Raw genomic sequence first — 11779 nt, 5'->3', positions numbered from 1 at the left:
TCAACTAACGGAAAAGAAGGGGGTGGGGGTGGACTCTAACCTCAGTTCCAGCAAATTCAACAGAAGAGGTTACTTATTAGCTCTGAGAACAAGGACCATGTGTGATCTACAGGAAAAGTCAAGTCACAATACAACTCAAATAACACTGCCAGGCATCAGTATGAAAGATGCTGCACGAGAAACCATGACACCTCTCATGAGCTGGGGGAGACCATGTTTGAATTGACTGGGTTCTGGTTCAGAAAGAAGGGAGGTCAGGATGAAATCGAGGCTTCCAGGACAGAACAGGCACCATCTGCAGAGACAGACAGGTGTTGTACTGGGTCAAAAGATAAATGAAACCCGAGGAAAGGCAGTGGACTCCTCAGTGGGAAGGGGCAGGTGTGACCCGGGCTCTTACCGGAAGGGCGGGTGTGTAGACGAGAAGGCGCGCTGCGGAGCTTCAATGACCAGGTGCAGTCTGGTTGTAAAGTTTGACAATGAATGGAAAGACGAGCTTGCTGGGTGGCAGCTTTCCGCAAAGGATCTCATTGGAAAACAGAAAGAAGAGCGAGTAGAGTCTAACACCGAGGGCAGAGAATCCACGCAATCAGTCTCCTGCCAGGCTCCCTGGTAGTCTGCAAGCTGCTCAGGGTGGGGGGGTGGGGGGGATTTGCACTTCATCTGTCTTAGCATTCCCCGGGCTTCAAGCAGTGTGTGTGGCGCACTGTAGGTGCTGCTTGTGCAGTGGTTGAATGAATGACTGTGCTGACATGAATCCCCACTCAGCTGGGGTGGCTGAACCACCGAGAATGCGTGGAAAATGATCCGAGGTGATGTGGCAGCGTGGTGGCCTGCCGGAAACCCCCGGTGGCAGCCAGATCCGTGTGGGCAGCTGCAGGCAGAAAATGAGACGGTTCTTTCTGAGCGAGTATGAAGTGTCAGAAATAGCACAGGCTGATGCAAATGGCCCCAGCTGCACAGCAAGGGATGGAGTGCATGCTGGGCACAGAGCACACTCGTGCCCATCCGGGTCTTCCCAGCTCTAGCCTCAGCTCCAGACGCCCAGGTACTGCCGTCCAGAGCCGAGACCTGCTGAGTGGGCACAGGACTGCCACTGCCGTCCTGAGGCTTCAGAAGGCTGCTCCCGGGGAGTTTGCCTTGAAGAGCCTGCCCTTCCCATATTACCTGACTGGGAAAGCATCCCAAGCACAGAGCTGGTTTCAAGAAGAAATTAAAATACCATTAAGAAATGACCGATATGTCAAGTGGCCACATCATGAATGTGCAGCATCTTTCATGCAGGGATTTTTGAGCGTGACCCTCCATCTCCAAGGGTAGCCAACTTTCTCCTTTAGAGAGGCGGTTTAACGGGACACCAGCGATGCGAGATCACTCCTGGATGTGTGTTGCTTCCTTAAAACCTCTCACCAGGACCAGAGAGGGGATGGAGGATCGCGGGGGGGGGGGGGGGGGGGGGCGCTAATAAAACCCAGAAGACAGTGCTGATTATTGGCGAGAAGGAGCCACACCCGATTCATGTTTGTTTAGAGTTTTCCTGCCCCCAAGGCAGGAATAGAGCCCAGAGCCTGCTTGACGCAGACTCAGAAATTTAGGTGGAAAAGTCCCATCAGAGATGCTATAAAAATTCTCCAAATTAAATTTTGAAAGAAAGTGAAGAATACCAGATACATTCAGTTATACTAACAACGTACTGAATATGAGCGAAGCTCCAGGAGCCTCACTGAGCGACAAAACAGTCCCTGCCCAACCCAGCACACCGACCAGCAATCAGGACACCGCTGCTGGGTGTAACCAAAGCCTCGATCTTACGTTTATTTATTTATTTTCAACCTTCTGCCCTAAAAGATTTGAGGTGACCTACAAGAATACACACTTCAAAAGGAGAGTTTGAAAGCGTTTTGGTTTCCCAGGGCTGCCATCCCAAACCACCGCAAGATGCAGGGCTTCAACAACAGGAATGTATTGTCTCTGTTCTGAAGGCCGGAAGTACCAAATCGGGTTTGGGCAAGGTGGGTTCCTTCTGGAAGAGCTGGGGAAGGATCTCTTCCAGGCCTTCTCCTTTTTTCTGGGGGTCTCTTGGCTTTTCATAGCATAACTACAGTCTTCACATGGCATTCTTGCCGTGTATGCGTCAGCATCCAAATTTCCCCCTTTTCAGGACACCCGTCTTATTGGACGTGGGGCTTGCTGTGATTTCATCTTACCTAAGTTCATCAGCAAGGACCCTATTTCCAAATAGGATCACATTCTGAGGTCCTGGGGGTTAGGACTTCAACACAGTAATTTTGAAGGGATTCGATTCAACCTATCACAGAAAATGTAAAAGAAGAAAGCGTGGAAGACTTTCCAGAAGACAGAATACACACATTCATCCACTCACCTTCCTGAAGTCTCAGCAAATGACTCAAGTGGGAATACCAAGTTATTAGGCCGCAGGCAGAAAGAGGCTCCAGAAAAGACAACAGGAGATGCATGGAGGATGGTTAGCGGAGAGAGGAGCGGTAGCTGACCTGCAGAAAAGAATGAACAAATTATAAATACAGATTACAAATAGAGCACAAAGGAAAATACAGTGAAGAAATGTTGAGATGCATTTGTAAAACACGGTCCACCAATGGAGCGTTAATCAATTACGTTCTGCAGACAAACTAATTGTATCTTTATAGGCAAGGGTTATTTGCATTACTGTCAGCTTTCTGTAAATGTTTTAAGCAGTTGTAGGTCCACTCAAAGATAAACAAGGATGCGCATTCCTAGAACATCACACAATCCCAGAGTCTTTAACATTCCTTTGAAAAGATGTTTGATCATTGCTTTTTCTCATTTGAAAGGCTCAGTAATTTTCCTTGCTTGTAGTTAAGGGCTCACTAACTTCTGGAATCTTGTGCCATAAAGTCTTTGTGATTATTCAATAGTGGGATCCAGACTCCGTTAGAAAAGCAAAAGCAAAAAGGGAAACTGGTTATACGTTTATTTACTGGGGGATGTGGTGGGGCTTCAAATACTTGAAACTGAGGAAGTTTCATTTCATTTTTAATGCCTGGCAAATTTTTTTATCCGAGAAAAAGAGGAGATCAATTTGCCTTTGTAGTCAGCTTCTTTTGTTTGGACAAAAATTTCTTAAATGATCCGTCTATTAATACAAATGTAAAGCAATATCCACCATTATTTTAGACAACCCTGTGAGGGCGTTGTCAACTCTAAATGCAGTTAAGTTAAACTGCATTCAGTTAAGAAGAGTTAAAAAGAGAATTGGGTTCATTTTGAATAAGATCATGTCCTTGGAAAACTTTTAAATTTTGATTTCTTTCTGTATGGTTTAGACTAAACCAGCTCTGAAAATTAGTTTTAGCAGTAAATGTGTGTCTTTTTGTCCAAGTTTTTACTCCTATGAGAGAGAAGTCTGGACTTTTCTGGGAGGCCAGAAACCTTCTGACCTTCTTTTTATGCCAAACTATAAGAAGGGACTAAACATACAGTATTTCTTAAAATGACACAGATTTGGGGAACTCTATAATCAATTATTGGAATTTCCTTATTCAAGCCAGAAAAAACAGACATATACTACACGTCTATATTCCTGTTCCTACACTGATTATCCTGGGACAGGAAACAAGCATACTTCAGTCTTTGTGAGCAGAAACGCTGAAGATGGCCAAGTCTTCCCTTTCCCAGAACAAACCTCAGAAGTTGTGTTCTTTTTCATATGTACAAAAAAGAAAAAAAAAATAGAACTTGAATGTTCATCAATGAAGGATTGATTCACAAAATTCAGTTACAGTATATCCAAAAAATGGAATATTATGTAGATACTAAAACAAATGTAGAAAGTGTCTAAAACTTGACATGGAAAGTATTTTTTGTTTGTTTGTTTTCAACTAAAAAAGGTAGGCAGTGCAGAACTGGTGTAGTTGCTCAACAAACCAACCACCTGCTAGCTTCCCAGACCACTATCCTCCATGTGTGGTCACAAGATGGCCACCATCCTTCCAGGGCTTACATCTAAGCTCCAGACAGGATGAAGAGGGAACAGCCATGTACAAAAGGCAAAGGCAAGTTGAATCTTCTTTTTTCCCCCTAGCCAGGAAGATGATAGTATTTCCAAAAGACTATACTCACGAACACTTCTATTTCGTATTTCATTGGCCCAAACTGTGTCATAAGCTGCAGGACCAGCTGCAAGGTGACCCGTGCAATTTGGTTTCTCAGTTGGGCACTGTTGCTGCCTTACATGTAACCCAGTGTCTGCCCCATGAGTACATCAAGAACATACACTAAACAGGATTTGTCTTTATTGATATAACCATCTCTTTTATGTTCTTCCATATCATTTGGAGCTATCATTCAGTGTTATAGAAATCCAGAACCTCAGTTCCCATCTCAGACCTGCTGAATCAGAAACCCTGGGACTAGCTATCTTCTCTCTCTCTCTCTCAAAGAAGTAAATCTCTTGAAAAAATGTCCCACTGTAGAGAACCATCTGAATGTCAGCAATACCAGCTAAGAAATACCTAATTACAAACGAATCCTTTTTGCCTTGTAAATTGTTTATACCTTTTTCTGTGATTTGAATGGGTTAATCATTCATGAAAATTAGATCAGTCCTAAGGAAAGACTGGAAAAGAGAATCACAGAGAAATGCTAGCAGTGTCCACATTAATCCTTGGAGAAGCACCACTCCAAGGGCAGCCAGTCAAGCTCAACAGTTAAGTATGTGGGTTTTGCCATCAAGCAATCTTGTGGGGTTCAGAAATTTGAAACTCATTTCTTAGCTCTACCTTCAGTGTGACTTAAGGACATTTTCACAGGCTCCTCTGTACATCAGTATCATCATCTGTAAAATGGGAATAATAATAGTTTCCATTGCATAGGTCAGTGGTAGGGATGAAATGAAATACCATATTCTACACTGCATTGGAATGATGCTTGGCACATGGTCAGCCCTTGCTATCAGCTATGATGATGATGATGATGATGACTGTACGACTATTTCAATATTAAATATTGCTTTTTCATAAATGTTATTTAAATGTTGCATATAAATACTCCATCTGATTTAATAATTGATATTTAATATTGTCAATATTTAATATTAATGTAATTACTATTTACTCAATAGTAATTTAACTTAAATATTTAATTTGATTTAATATTAGATGAAAATCAATTTAATTCGTGCTTAATTTTTAAAATTATGCTCTTTTGAGGCCACCGGAATCTCTTGAGCATGACCCCCATTCCTTCTTCCTCCCCACAATCCTTGGCAGATTTTGTTGAATCTGTGAGATGGCAGCAGAACAAAGCTGCTATGGGCAAGTTGGGAGACCCAAAAAGAAACACACCCACTATGACCAGGGGTCACCTCCCCATATAATCTCCTGTGACTTGCTTATGATCACTAGAATACGGCAGTAGAATATGCTGCTCCCATAACTGGAGAAAGAAGGAGAGAGAGAAAGCATAAAAAGGGAGCGACTCCATCTGGAGCCACAGAGAGAGACTCTTCCCTACAAGACATGACGAAGCAAAACCCCCTCTGTGAACTGCCTACAGAGAGGACCGTGGGGCAGGGAATGGCAGGCAGACTCCAGAGCACTCTGTCCTGTAGGACAAGGGTAGGACCAGGACAACCTGAATGAGCTTGAAGCAGACCCTCTCCAAGCCTCCAAATGGGAACACATTCTGGTCAACACCTTGACTGGGGCCTTGTGAGAATGAGCAGGGATTCCAGCTAAGCGGTGCCTGGACTCCTGACCTATGGAAATGAGATATTAAGTGTGTGTTGTTTTAAGTTACTACATTCGTGGTGCTTTGTCACCCAGCAATAGAAAATAAATACACCTGACTTCAACTATGAGTCTTGATATAGGTTAAATTGTCTCCCACAAAAGATGTTGAAACCCTAACTCCTGCGAGTGTTACCTTACTTGAAAAGAGGGTCTTTGGGCACCTGGTTGGCTCGGCTGGTTAAGCGACTGCCTTCGGCTCAGGTCCATGATCCTGGAGTCCTAGGATTGAGTCCTGCATCGGGCTCCCAGTTCCATGGGAGTCTGCTTCTCCCTCTGACCTTCTCCCCTCTCATGCTCTTTCTCAATCTCTCTCTCTCAAATAAATAAATTAAATATTTAAAAAAAATAGGGTCTTTGCAGATTACCAAGTTACAATAAGGTCACTGGAATGGGCTCCAATCCAATTTGACTGGTGTCCTCATAAGGAGTGGAAACACAGATATCTACAGGTGGAAGCCACAGTGAGAAGGCTGCCATCTACAAGCCAAGGAATGCCTGAGTGCCAGAAGCTAGGAGAGTGACCTGGGACAGATTATCCTTCACAATCCTCAAAAGGAACCAACCAACCCTAGCTTCTATCCAGCAGAACTGAAAAACAAAAAATTCCTGTTCTTTAAGCCACTCAGTTCATGGTACTTTGTTATGACAGCCATAGGAAAATAACAGTTTTCAAAGGCAGGAAGATGGGAAGGGCTGCTTTCCAATCATAGATGGAAAAAAACTAGATAGGAGAATAGAATTCATCCATCCATCCATCCATCCATCCATCCATCCAATAGACATGGAGCCTCTACTTCACCAGGTATTGTGACAAGCAGTCCATATGTGCTATGCAGTGGGGTTAGAGCGATCAAAGCACAGCTCCTACCCTCAGGAAGCTCACCATCTAATGGAAACAGTACAGCAAGCACAATTCAGTTTGACATGTCCTAGAGCAGAGGATGCATATAGCTCTATGGTGCTTGATCCTACCTGGAAAGAAAGGTAAGGAAGGCTTGCTAGAAGAACATGGAAGAAGGAAAGGAGAAAGAAAAAGAGGGTAACCTAAAGAGAAGGATTAATACAGAAGAATGATGAAGGCATAAAAGAGCAAATATATTCCAAGCACAGCTCCTCATGGCCAGACTGGAAAGTGCCCATGGGCACAAAGCCAAGCGTAATGTTACATGCTGTGCTAAAGGATATGAATTGTGTCCTGAAAATTTGGGGAGCCCTGAGGAGCCTTACAGAAGTCAGTGACATGATCAGATTCAGGTGGGATTGTGATAGAAAGTTCTGAGTCATAGCCATGGCAGATGGGATAAGGAGGAGAAGACACATTTGAGAAACATTTAGGACTGGTTGTGTGCGAGAAATGAAGAACAGAAAGGAGTCCAGAATGATTCCCTATTTCTCTTGCTGACTAAGTAGGTGGTGGTAATTTCCTCAAACCAGGGAGTATGAGAAGAGGTACAGGTTAGAGTTGCCACCCCTGTGGCCCTTCACCTTTTCTTCTTTGCTGGGAGAACCCAATTTTGTTCTCCCTCCTCTGAGGGGCCATGAATTCAGGGGAGGCTGGACCCCTTTCCAGTACACAGCCAAATCCTGTTAGATCTAGACCCGCACTGTCCCAGAAAGTACCACTGGAAACGTGGTTCTCGCTCACTCAGAGTGTGACTAATCCAAAGTGGGATGTTCTGTTAATGTAAATATACATTAGATTTGAAAGACTTAGTATTTTTTTTTATTTTTTAAAAGATTTTATTTATTTATTTGACAGATCACAAGAAGGCAGAGAGGCAGGCAGAGCGAGAGAGGAGGAAGCAGGCTCCCCGCTGAGCAGAGAGCCCGATGCAGGGCTTGATCCCAGGACCCTGGGATCATGACCTGAGCCCAAGACAGAGGCTTTAACCCACTGCGCCACCCAGGCTCCCCAAGACTTGGTATTTTTTTTTTTAATGTAAAATATAACATTAATCATTTGTTGGATATATGATGAAATAGTATTTTATATATATTTGGGGTCAGTAAAATATACTATTAAAATTAATATCGCCTATGTCTTCTTATTGTTGTTAATGTGATTACTAGAAAGTTTAAAATAATAAATATGACTCACATTGTATTTCTAGGAGATAGTGTGTGTTCAAGCCAATCACGGTGGTCTTATTCCCATACCAGGTGAAGGATATAGGATGTAGGTTGGTATGAGCATGTAATGCCATTATGACCAGTGAAAATCGGGGCAGGTTGATGGTAAGGCTTCTAGAAGGTTTTCCTCTCTCTTCAGACGGAACATACAGAAAACAAGAGAAATTCCTTTTTCTGCCATGGTTGCTGACATCACAGTGTGCTGCCTGGATAAAAGCAGCCATTTTGGGACCGTAAGAAGAGCTGACTTAAGAAAATGCATCAGAATAGAAAGAGAGAGAAAAATTGTGTCCTTGATGACACAACAGAGCCTCTGAACCCACAGAATTTTTATGTTAAAATCATGGGTATTACATTAAGTAAATAATATGTTATTACAGTCAAATTTAAATGGGTTTCCTATTACTTGCTGACAAAAACATTCCATCTAGAGACAACAGTGTTAGAGGCTGATCTCTGGTTAAACTATCCTTCTTCTTCACTTATATTCAAGTTTTTCTCTGAAACATAAGGAGAAAATCAGGCAATTATTTGGATAATTCTTTTGTGATCCATTCCAATGTACCATCATCTATTGTGAAAAGATGATGAAAAAAAAATCCTCAGTGGCTAACTAAATTGGTTTTGATAACACCTTTTCTGAGTAAGACTCCACTTTCTTTTTTCTTTTCCTTTTTTCTTTTTTTTCTTCAATGTGTAACTAAGGAGTAGGCCCAGGTCAGGCAATACAGAATTGATTTGTTTCTGTATTAACTCATAGGCAGTTACCTTGAGTACATGGTGGGGAGGAAGCCATTTTTCAGGCCAGCTGCCGGGCTCCAAACCTTGCAGAACTTGGTAGTTAGTGTCTCTAGAATTCGCTTTCTGGGGCTTCAAGAAGGGGGCTTGATGCAATTTTGGAATTGCAGTTGCTGCATTTTGGAAACCAGTATTTAAAATCTGAATTTCCCAGATTTTTTTCTCTGGCACTTAACTCTACAGTAATATGAAGATTTTAGTGTACATGACTCTGACCCACCAATCCATCTCTTTATCTGTCCTCCTCAAGGTCTAGATATAATAAACAGCCAACGGCAGAAGAGAGAAACTGCTGGGAACTCTGCTCAATGCCCAAGGCTCAGAAGAGAGGCAAGGAAAAGAAAGTTTTTTAAACAGGGTTGGCTGCAGAGAAATTTGTGAGCGTGAAGCAGGGGCGAGAAAACAGAAGAGGTGTGGGAACCTCGTAGCGTTGAAGCTGAAAGGGACCTTTGAGCTCATTCAGTTCAACCCCTTCCCCGAATCATGAGGTAATGGGGCCCAGAGAGTTCTTGGCGCCTCCCTTCTCCCTTCTACACGCACTGAATGCTGGCCGTGGCCCATCCTCCAGGAAACACAGGGCTGTGGGGACGGGAGACGCAGGCAGCCCTGCCTGCCGGGGGCTCCCAGCACCGGCTGCTGGAGTCAAGATCAAACCCAAGTTAGGACGATTTTGTTTTTGTTCTTGTTTTGCTTTGTTTTGCTTTCCCGCTAAGTCAGGGCCTCCCTCTCTCCCAGATATGAATCAGTACTGGCTCTCAGATGACTTCTGCTTTATGTCTGTGCTGGTGGGGTTTGGTGACCATTAGATTAAAAAAATAAAGCTGCAGCTTCTTGTTCATGTGTTATTCTGGGGAAACTTGCTGTTACTCTCTCTCTCCCTCTCTTCTCTCCTCTCTCCTTTCTTCCTCCTTTCTTCCCTGCTTCCTTCCCTCCAACATACATTATTCCTTGAGCAGATTTAGTTACCATTTTTACCTTTACTCTTCCTCCTAACCTTGGCAATGCAAAGAAACATCTCCGTTGGAATCATGAATCCAAACAGAACTACCACAAGCATAAGATTCAAGGGACAAGGGCCATCCACTGACCATTTTCTTACTCTTTTTTTTTTTTAAGATTTTATTTATGTATTTGACACAGAGAGAGAGAGAGATCACAAGAAGGCAGAGAAGCAGGCGGGCGGGGGTGGGGGAACAGACTCCCCGCTGAGCAGAGAGCCCAACGTGGGGCTCCATCCCAGGACCCTAAGATCATGACCCAAGCTGAAGGCAGAGGCTTTACCCACTGAGCCACCCAGGCACCCTGACCCTTTTCTCATTCTTGTCTGAAATTTTTATTTCAAATGTAACTGTTCTTTGGACAATTACAAAATGGGACAAGTTTGCAGCTTTTGTCCATTCCTGGAGCCTGGCATGATAGATTGACGTTAGAATAGTGGAAGGAAAGGAAGACCCAGTATATTTAGAATAACATCTAAAAGATGAGCCAAACAGCAGCTAGGCTGTGGGAGAGGACCCCTTGCCCCCACTCCTTCCCTGCCCTTAGAATCCCAGGCCCCCCTCCCCTCCCCAGCCCACCCTAACCCCAAACAGCCACAAAAGGCAGGTCTGGAGCTCCCTGAAAACCTGGCCTCCACGCCAGCAAAGAGCAGGATCGGGAAGGTTTTGAAGGGCAAGGGCACAGCCTCTTTGAGAAGCTGAAGGGTATCATCTGGATTCTCTGTGTGCCTCACCCGCAACAGGGCTCTTCAGCAAGTCCTCCAGCAAGGATCTCCAACCAAATTCCGGGTCCATCCGCCCCCTCCTCCACCCCGTGTTCCTTGCAGCACCGTGGTCCAGGAGGGGCACAGCCTCCTACATGGCCTCTGAGCCTCTATTCTTTATTTCTTAAAATACGTTCTCCCTGGAGCAGCCAGAGTGATCTTTTAAAACTACAAGTCAGGGGCCCCTGGGTGGCTCAGTCGATTAAGCTCGAACTTGATTTTGGCTCAGGTCATGATTTCAGGGTTGTGAGACTGAGCTCCGTGCCAGGCTCTGCAGTGGGTGTGGAACCTGCTTAAGATTCTCCCTCTGCCTCTGCCCCTCTCCTACCCCTCCAAACCCAAAAGGGTTTCTTGAATGAGTGTGTAGGTGAGTGAGTGAAGCAATGCGGAGTGGCTGCGAAAGCCCAGAATGGAGGCTCCAGACTAGGGTTGCCAGATTTTGCAAATAAAATACGAAGTACCCACGGACATTTGAATTTCAGATAAACAATGCATGCACATAATACCAAATTAATCTATGTCCCAAATATTGCCTGCATTCATTTCTGTGAAGTCCAAGTGTAACTCAGCGTCCTTTATGATACGTGGCAGCTCTGCACCAGAGCCACTGAGGAGCTCACGTGAACCGAAGAGAGCAAAGCAGTCCCTCTCAAATCTCTACCTGATAGATGCTTATGGGCCGTAATCCACGTGAATGGATGTACAGAGCTGTTTTGCTCTTTCTTCTGGACTTCATGTGTGTGCGTGCAAGCTGTTGGACTAATAGTAAGGTGGTTTTGACCATGGATTTACCACCAAACCCTTCGAGCCTAAAGGGTACAGGGCAGAATAGGGAACAGTGACTAGAGCTACGGAGCAGATATGGCCACAGGAAGGTGGAGCTTGTTTCACAGGGGCACCACAACCCGAGGCATGCCTTCTCCTGAAGGACGACTGGCCTTGCTGGAACTTTCTCTTCTCACAGAGGAAAGAAGTCCTGAGATGATTTTTTTCTTTCTTTTTTTTTTGCAAACATGGAATCATTAAGTAAATCGAATGTTTTCTTGGACTTTGTGATTAAAAGAGAAGCTCACGTTTCTCACAAAAAAACATTTTCAGTTCGGTCTCAAAAATACCAAACTTTATGAGGAAACCAAATTATGTACATTCCAGTATTATCCTCTTGTGTCCATAAAACGGTTTCAGATGTGGAAAGCACGTTTAAAAACTTGCATACATTTCAATCTCCTCCAATATTTCCAGTCCAAAGAATAGTTTTCCCCCCGTGGCTTCAAAATGTCGAGAATTCCCATGGATC

At 44.0% G+C, this 11779-nt stretch overlaps 1 protein-coding gene across 4 annotated transcripts in view; it reads right to left on the bottom strand.

Moving 5' to 3' along the window:
• The window catches only part of LOC116569289, a 33628-nt gene that overhangs the window by 1533 nt on the left and 20316 nt on the right, over positions 1-11779 (bottom strand). For all 4 annotated transcript variants that reach the window (XM_032305433.1, XM_032305436.1, XM_032305434.1 and 1 more), the window contains 2 exons: positions 2384-2513; positions 401-874 (listed from right to left, as the gene is read on the bottom strand). In XM_032305433.1, coding sequence (XP_032161324.1) covers positions 401-874; positions 2384-2513 — 604 coding nt within the window. The remainder of the gene's footprint in view (positions 1-400; positions 875-2383; positions 2514-11779) is intronic.

The sequence above is a fragment of the Mustela erminea genome, chromosome 11 (assembly GCF_009829155.1).
Source record: "Mustela erminea isolate mMusErm1 chromosome 11, mMusErm1.Pri, whole genome shotgun sequence".
NCBI classification, from domain to species: domain Eukaryota; kingdom Metazoa; phylum Chordata; class Mammalia; order Carnivora; family Mustelidae; genus Mustela; species Mustela erminea.
This window is presented reverse-complemented; position numbering and strand designations above follow the sequence as displayed.